This window comes from Apium graveolens, chromosome 9, assembly GCF_009905375.1.
Source record: "Apium graveolens cultivar Ventura chromosome 9, ASM990537v1, whole genome shotgun sequence".
NCBI classification, from domain to species: domain Eukaryota; kingdom Viridiplantae; phylum Streptophyta; class Magnoliopsida; order Apiales; family Apiaceae; genus Apium; species Apium graveolens.
In genome coordinates, this window is record NC_133655.1 from 236,116,106 (window position 1) to 236,125,381 (window position 9,276).

The following is a 9,276-nucleotide window of genomic DNA, read 5'->3' on the forward strand; positions in this document are numbered from 1 at the left end:
TTCACCAATATTGTAATTTTGCAAAAGAAATTTAATATTAATATATTGATGGTGATTCCTAAATTATTATTACTCCCTTTTATAAAATTAAACATGGTTCAAGTTTCTGACCAAAAGAAAAAAGAACGCTTGATAAGAAGTTAATGTAGTTTTATTTAGGTTCTAATTGCTTTACTCTCCTTTTCAAATTAGAGCTTAACCAAGATCAATGGTTTTAAGGCAAGGGAGTAAGTAGAGCTTGATAAGGGAGTAAGTAGAGCCTGATGCTCACACTCACATGAATGGTAATGTTTTTTTAATGTAAATACATGATGGGTATTGTTGAAACCGGTTTTTTGCCAAACAATTTCCGTTCAGATGAATTGATTTCAGCCTGCAAAAAAATAATGCGAGAGATAATATATGATATATATTTTGTGTGTTGGTGAATTAACATAATCGTGTATATAATCTGAATTATTAATGTTTCATCCCAAAACTTCGGATGGTCCCGATAACAGGGAAAAGTGGATGTTGTGGTCATGAACCACTTCCTCGTCCTTCTTGGATTGTTCCCCTATCTTTCTTAGTGAGCTGATCTATTTTGATCAGCCCGGCTTCCTTTGTAATTATATAACTTAATTAAAAATTGATAACTTTATCACTAAAATACATTACCCTCAGATAACTCCCTTTTGTCCTAGATTGTAAGTAAATTGGTAAATTTAAAATTTTAATTATATTATGCAAAAAACAGATAAATTGACATCGCGATCACACATAAAACATATGTAGACGGCTGAGATACGTTACTGCTATAGAACTACAGTTACAAAAATGCATCTTGTGACACCTTTGCAAATTGCAACTGTTCTTCATTAAACATTTGAGATATTTAATTTGCTAATTACGATCTTAAAGATATTTCTATATTACACAACTGCCAAGAAATAAAATTTGTAATCACAGTGACACAGCTGAATTAACACATTGATACAAGATCAGAGAAGAATACTTTCAGAAAGATAGGCAATGGAAGATCTGATACAGAAGTTGAACTGAAACTATTACCGTACCAAAATATCAGAGATGAGTTCATTGAGCAAAGAATTCAGTATCTTACGCTCGATCTCTACTCCAAGTTCAAATGTTTCGACACTAAAGTCAAGCCACGTCCCACATTGGCTGCTCATATCCTTGTCTACGAGCTCATCCACCATGCAATCCCCCATGGCTTCCCAGCTGGAAATCTCTCTGTGAACTTCTCCTGCCAACCAGTTTGTTCTTCTTGCCATTGACAGTCCTTTTTCCCATGCTTTGTAACCTCCACCCACGTACTGTCTGAATCTCAAGTCCATGCATTCACCCACACAATTAAATAACACTTTTCGTTGTAAGTTATGATCATTTTTACAACTTTCTAGCTGATAAAAAAGACGGGGGTCTACGATATCAGATGTATGACCAGTTGAAACATCCTCAAACATCATCTCTGTGTTGCATAGTATCTTTTCCACGTATTCTAGTTCCCATTTTGCTGATCCAACAGGAGCTGTTACAGCTAAATTCACGTGCTTAGTTGCCATAACTCTGGTCGATGATGAAGAGGCTGAGTCGGATAAATCTGCATCAGCTTCCATTGCATGGAATTTATTTGAACACCTCATATTAAATACATCCTGCCCTTGGACAGATGACGAACACTGCTTGCTAATAACTAAACCTAGAATATAAGCAGATGATGAATATCATGTTCGACTGAAAAAATTATTGATATTTGATGCTTAAACAACATATAACTATAACAGCACTGCACTGCTCATACCTTCTGTACTATTGCTGTCTCCAGTATCTGAAGAGTTGGAACTTTCTGCAAAGATAGAAGGCTCGAGTATAGATATTGGACTAGGATGCCGACAACCAAGAAGGGTTCTGACTTCATTGCTGTTGCTACCACAATCAAACATATCTTCCACCTCCTGAACAAGGTACAGAAAATCTTGTTAAGAAATTTAGTGCATCCTGATTAGTATTCACACCTGCAAATCCTACTGCAAAATGAATGCAACACTTGCAAACAAAGTCTCTGATAAAATGCTATCTGCTAAACGAAACCAAGATGAGTTAAAACAGTTACGCTGTTAGCGACGTTATAAAGATAATATCTACAAGTTGCAACTTGTTGATATCACAATTTGACAATTGGATGACTAATATCAATATATTCTAACCGTTTCTGGTGAACTCCACCAATATATTCTAACCATTTCTGGTGAACCCCAGGTAAATAAAATAACATCAATAAAGTAATGTCAATAAAGTAATAAGAGTGTGCGTGTATTTGAAAGAGGCAGCAACTTGGAAATCTCACGATCTGACAATAATAAAAATAATATCAATAGGTGTGTTTCTACTATCTAGGGAAACTTTCACGCCTCTACCATACCTGCAACTTAATAATCTCACAATCTGACAATAATATATATTATTACAACATGTGTGATTCTACTAACGCTTTCTAGTGAAACTTTCACGACTCTACCATAACCTCCCTCGACCCACACACACACCAACAAGTGGCTAAGAGCAGAAATGATACAGTTCGCACAGGAAATAAAAAATGTGATTTACCAGCGGAGTTTAAGACAAATAAGCATATATTATGCACCTGAAGCTTATGCTTGCTGATGCGTCTTTCTTCATATGTAGTCGAAGAAAATACAGGACTCCATCTTTCATCTAAGCTCTCTGTCTGAGTCTCTGTTTGGCTTCCTTCAACATGTAAGTTTGGTGACTTTGGTAATGCCTTTAGTGGTGTCTGATCCTGACTTGAAGTAGTACTACCGGCTTCTTCTGCTTTCTGGTGGAAAGACTCCGCCCCAAGAGTAAATTCTCTAAGCTTTTGTTCTAATAAATTGCTCAAAGCATCACCTTCTATCACATTAAGTCCCACTGTAGATGACCTCAAACCCTTAGTACCACTCGAATTAAAATAGACCTTTTTACCTTGAAATTCTGCAAAGAAGGCATTGCTCTTTTCTAGAACTTCTCTAGAAGTCTCAGGAACAGGAACTGATCGTCCCATTGGAGCTGTAAATGTGAAAGAAACAACATCCATTCCATTTCTTTTGCTATCTGCAGCCAAACTATATTTACTGTCCATCATTCCATTAAATTGATTTGCCTTTCCCTTTTTTTCGCTCTTAACAATAGTTTGGTCTTTCTGAAATTCAAAATTTCCATCTATACATCGTTTTTTCCTAGTGACACTTGTACTAGAATACGGAAGTTCTCTACCATCGTCAGTTACCTCGTGCTCAATCTTTCTGGAACCTACTTTGCTGCTCCCAGAAATTTTACTTAAGTTTCTCTGTCTCCCAAGCGAAGAATCTCCTGATGTAACTTTTTTACCTTGAAAATTATTAGAAGTTACGGATTTTGAAGCTACCTTTTCTCTTTCAGCTATGCAGTTTTGTTTTTGATTATTCTGCCTGAGCACAGAGGAGGAATTATTTGTAGAAGATTTCTTATGTGAACTCCTTTGCGAACTTGGTTGACTTCTAAAGATCTGGTTTGACATCAATTCACCCTGCTCTTTCTGGCCAACTGAAGTACGGCTGCTATTCGGGCTCAGTCCTCTTTTCTGAACATTGGCCTTTGCTTGGACTGCAAGTGATACGGATTTTCCCTTATGCTTTGGACCAACTGAACCTTCTTCTAAATTTGAAGATGCTCTAGATGTGTTTGTATCCAGTGATCCATTCCAACTCTTAGTCATGGATTGTCCCTTCAAATTCTTAGCAGCAATTGACTCAGCTGGCTTTCGAGAAGATTCAACAAGCTTTGATGGTTTTTTAGAAGCTTCTGCTCTCTCTTTCAACTCCCTAACTCTCAAGGGGACCGAAGACCCTACAGCAGGCATTCTTGTTTTGGCACTGACCAGGTTTCCTGACTCAATAATCCTAGCAGCAGCTTCCATTATGTGCTCCGCATTCTTAGATGGAAGGAATCCCCCGCTTTTAATTGGAGACAAAAGCTTATGGTGAGTTAATGGTATGGATTTAGCAGATCTGGGAGGTAAAACTTCACTCTGAAACTTCTCAAATGGCTTACTTACAGATTTCTGAATCTTTAGATCTACGATATTCCTAGGAGGGTCCTGTGCCCTGTCAAAAATATTGCCAGAGTTCATGATTTGGTGGTCCTCGTGAAATTCTCCACTCCTTTTATAATAGTAAGCATCTTTTACAGAACGAGAGTCTAAGAATGGGGTGGAGTAGGCCTCTGAATAGTTAGATGTAGGCAAGGACTCCAATCCCATTAGCTTTGCTACAACACTGGGAGCCTTACTCCCACCAACATCATCATCTGTTACTGATGAAGCACAACTATATTCACTACTTCCTTTGAAACTAGACCCAGCTACACTATCATCTTGATCCATCTGAAGAAGAAAAGGAAGCACAATATTACCGTAAAATTGTAGGAACTGATCAACTTATTAGAGCACGTATACAGGAATTTAAAGATTAACGTTTTACAAGTGACAGTTTTTGTACCAGATGTAACTGTGGTGTTGGATAATTTCGATCATTTCCGATTTTTTGCTTTGATTGCTCTATTGAAACGACAGTGAAAAAAAATCTATTAGAACCCAGGCAGTAAATGAAACTGAAAATTGCTAACCATGCAGCTTATAAACGATACTATTAGTTCTTACCTTTACCTGGTAGATTGGACTTGTTAGAGAACAAATTTTTTCGAGATTTTGCATTCCAGTCAAAAAGGTGGAGGAACCCACCAACATAGCCACCTCCTTTCTTAGATCTTTCTCTCTCAACCCCCATCATGGTGTTTACAAAAATATATACCGAGCAACTTTAAAATTCCTGGATAAAGGATATGATAGCCAAGACAGATACAATCCAGCAACTAAAATCCATCTGCAACATTGTCAATGCAGACTTAACCAATGCTTCATATAGTTGACATGGTTCTACATTAATATTTCAGTTGTATATATGAATAGATCTGAAATGAAAATTTATAGACATATTTTATAACAAAAGCTCTGGATAAAAAAATAATGGAGTCGGGGATCCAATAAATTCTACTCATGTACATTTCATCTCAAACAACTAAAAGGTGGTTGATTTTGATTCTTAATTTACAGTACTTCATATTTTCGGTCTACTTTTGTAAGAATTATAAACAACCTAAATTGTATTAACATACTTGACTCCTCAAGTACCAAATCAACTGGCCATAGCCCATAGCATCATGTATCACCAATATAAGTTCGAATTACTGATATGCACACGCATACGAATGAGGTCATATGATAGAGATAATCTTCCATTCTTATGTTAGCGCTTAGCAGATATTCCGCGAAACATAATTCTCTATTACATTTGACATCAATATATCGATTTCTTACTCGATCTCCCCCCCCCCCTCAATCCCCAATAAAGTTCCAATTGTAATCTTCAATTCCAGTCAATACGTTTAAATTTACTCGAACCATTTAAGTAAAGAAGGCCTCAAAATAATTACATGATCGTGCACTGCAAAATATACAACACTTATAAAACTACCAAATCTGTTAGAATTATGGTAAACATAATGACTTATTAAATCCCCAACAAATAAACTAAACATTTTTCTCAAACAAACAATCACAAACACAATCAATCAAGAACAACAACACTCACATTTAACTTATAAGCACTTAACCACAAATAAACAACTACAAGGCCAAAAATTACAATCAAACAAGCTTAAACAACTGAAGTAACAAACCCAAGTGATAAAAAAAGCTGACTTTAACAATGACTAACCAAGATCTTGAAAAAGGCCTCTTTTTTCCTCCTTTAAAGAAAAAACAAGCTTCTGGGCAGTCTTATTATAGATACATATATACATACATAAGCTTAAATACTGCAGAACTGATGAAGGTTTTGTAGAGAAAGTACAGATAAGAAGAAAGAGTGTGTTGGGTCAGAGGGTTGAGTGATAGCCTACTTCAAGCATTTAATGGTAACCCAAAAAACAGACTGAGAACAGTGGTATATTTTGTGGGTGTATTTCGAAATAATTTTATAAAAGTATTTTTGTAAATACAATAATCACAAAAGGTTAAAACTTTATAACGTCTCTTTGTACAAGGAAATATTTGAAATTGTGTGTATTTGTTTAGTGTAAAACAAGTGATGAAGGGCTGTGATTGCATGATCCTTAGTTTGTCAAACGGCAACTTGTTAATAGGAGGAGATTGACTTTTGATATGTGGTGGTGGACAGTGGGGGTTACCACATTTGAAAATATTTAGGCCGTGAAATTGAAACCAAAATTTACAAAGAGAATTGATCTCTTAACCCGAAATCAATATTATATACATATTTTCAGAAATTGCAGTTTGCATCACTCTTCTTTGCAATCCGATACAAATAACACCCTTTTTATCTATTTTTTTATCGTAAAAAATCCGGAGCCGCTACTTTTCGGGTGCGCACTGAGTAAATCCCACGGACTCATGCAATAGCCTGCAAATCACGTAAACCAACGTAAACCGCATTTAAGCGACAAACTCTAGCTAAGGAGACATAATCATAAATTCTCCTCCCGTGAGATTCGAACATGTGATCAAGAGTGTGACGCCCTCAATCTTGGGGTTAGGAAATGAGGAACCACACACCATTAAACTAACAATAAATAAGCATAAACCCCGATTAACTAATAACATGATTAAACATAATTAAGTTTGAGACAAGATTACAACTACCAACCAGTTAATATAATACAACCTAAAATAATATTTAATTTACACAATCGATTCTGACTTGGAACCAACAGATAACCCATTGTATCTTTACAAACTCTCCAGCTAAAGCGCTTGCTCACACAACCTGTACTACCTGCTCTGGCATCTGGAAGCCTACGACACGATAGGGGCCACCAGGTACGCTCTTAAAAGCAGTGCACATAAGTCTGACCATCTTCTCGCTTAACTGCCATGATTAGATAAAGCAAAATATATGAGCATAGAAAGCTCAGCAAGTAACTATATGACATTTCTTAATATGCAATAATAAAAATTATCCAAAATCACTTTTAGGGCATTCTACTTTAAATCTGTAGGTGGCAGATTTTTATTTATGGCTATGAAAAGGGTTATGAGGAAAGATTTGGGCTTTCAGGAATCAAGGCTCAAGATAGGGCGAAAGCCGACATTCATCACAAATTAATAGTAGGATCTCATTGGATCTTTCAAGTGGAAAGTAAGAATCTATTCAACTCTGGGAATCAATTATATGATTGATAACAATATCAGAATAAGAATCAGGGTTCTCAAAGCTGTATGCTAAACAATAACACAATCAACTCTTCTCTAATCATTTTAAATCATTTAATTTACAAAGAAGCAATTGCTAAGGCAATGTATTCAATATCTTTTTATAAAGTGATAAGTAACCCTTGATTGGACTACTTTAACTTTCATAAATAATAATACGGGTGATCAGCCCGTACCGACCTCCATCTGGTCGTTAAGGTACCTATGACATAATTTCAGCCTTAAACTGGACTAACCCCGCTAGTCTCTTATATGATTGGACTAGTCCCACTAGTCTCTTAAGTCTCAATCCAATCCATCAGGAATTCATTTGGAAAACCTTATGTTGGAAAAGAAAGGTTTACTAAGTTCATTTTATCATTACCAAGAATATGAAATCATTCTGACTCTTTCAGGTCGAAACTCATTCTTAAGTTAAATTTTAAGAATTCAAAGGAATTGAATAAATCAAAAGTAATCAAAGATCAATACTATGGTCAAGATCAAATGATAATCAAGTACGTAAGTTAGGGATTCAGAACAGTTCTAGAAATCACTACAAAATAAGGTTTACAAAGGAAGGATATAGGTTAATCAAAACAATACGCAAGAGAGTTCATAAAGGTTCTTATAAGGTTCACGAGAATTCAAGGTATCCAAAGGAATCAATAGGTAATCAGGATATGAATCAACAGGGTTACGGCAAGGGTTTAAATAATAATCATATCAAGTCGTTATAAGAACAATATCAGGGGTTACAAAGGATCAATAACAGGTATGGCATAAGAATCAATATCAGGGTTCAAGAATCAACAGCATGTTATCACAAGTGTCATAAGGATCATTACTCTATCATGACATCAACAATATTCTCTCTATAAACCATTTATATAGGTAGGCAGAGTTACTTGCATGAATTCGCTTTCCTGCTTTACAAGGGTTGAACTACTGCCACTTAGAACGCCTTTCCCTTTTCTAGCCTGAATGCCTTCACACTCCAAATCTACAATCCGCAATCAAAACCCTAATTAGATTCTCACTCGACGTTCCTGGAACGTTTAACAATTAACCTAATTCATTCTATCGCTTACTTTAAACTTACGAGTATAATTACAAGTATACTCATATAGCACATAAGGCGGTATACTATACTTATAACTTTATACTGTAGCTTTATCGACCATTTATATCATCTTAGAATCGAAACGACTCAATCCTACTTTTTAATTCACATAATTCGAACCAAAACCAAATAAATAAACCAAATAATTCTTAGTAACCTTACATGCATTCACTTAGTGAAATCCTAGAATCAAATCAACCATTTTTACAACCATAATCCATTCGGCTTTATCACAAAACACAAACAAGAAATCAAACTAATCTTGTCAAATACAACCACATATCTTAACATGCAACCATTATTTTATCCAAATCTAACTTCAATTCATCATTATAATTCATGAAAACACATAAGCAACACCTTAAGCACATAATTCATCTTAATTTTTCTATAAATTCGATTTATACTATTCGAATTTCCCAAGAAACATCACATGCAACACCACAAATTGACATGCAAGTACAAGGATCATTTATAAACTTTAGTTCAAGCCAAAATTCATCATTTAAAACCATTTTCAAATAAAACTGAAACAAAATTAAATCCTCAAACCAAAATCCTTTGTAAACTTAAATCAAAAATCAAAACCCCCTTTTTAAATAGTAAAAATTTGAACTAAAAACCATTTAATCATGAAAAAAAGATTCTTTGATACTTAAACCTCAATTACCCTAAGCAAACAACTACTCCTCTCCTTTTTATTTACAAAAATTTGAACCCAACATCAACACAAAACCAACCAATTCACTTGCAACCATTTTAATGCTACCATTCATACTATCACACATCAAAATCATTTCTCTCACACAATTTTTAAGAAAAATTCGAACCTATCAAGTGTTCA

At 35.2% G+C, this 9,276-nt stretch overlaps 1 protein-coding gene across 2 annotated transcripts; it reads right to left on the bottom strand.

Annotated features, from left to right (window-relative positions):
- Positions 1-792: 792 nt before the first annotated feature.
- Positions 793-6,027, bottom strand: LOC141684315 (uncharacterized). 2 transcript variants are annotated; one of them, XM_074489231.1, is made up of 6 exons: positions 5,817-6,027; positions 4,706-4,922; positions 4,539-4,597; positions 2,648-4,423; positions 1,805-1,958; positions 793-1,702 (listed from the first exon to the last, which is right to left on the bottom strand). In XM_074489231.1, exons 2-6 carry the CDS (start codon positions 4,827-4,829, stop codon positions 1,047-1,049), a joined length of 2,769 nt encoding a protein of 922 aa, XP_074345332.1. In that variant the 5' UTR covers positions 4,830-4,922; positions 5,817-6,027; the 3' UTR covers positions 793-1,046. The 2 variants fall into 2 exon arrangements, with proteins under 2 accessions (XP_074345332.1, XP_074345331.1); XM_074489230.1 differs by having other exon boundaries at positions 4,700-4,922.
- Positions 6,028-9,276: the final 3,249 nt, after the last annotated feature.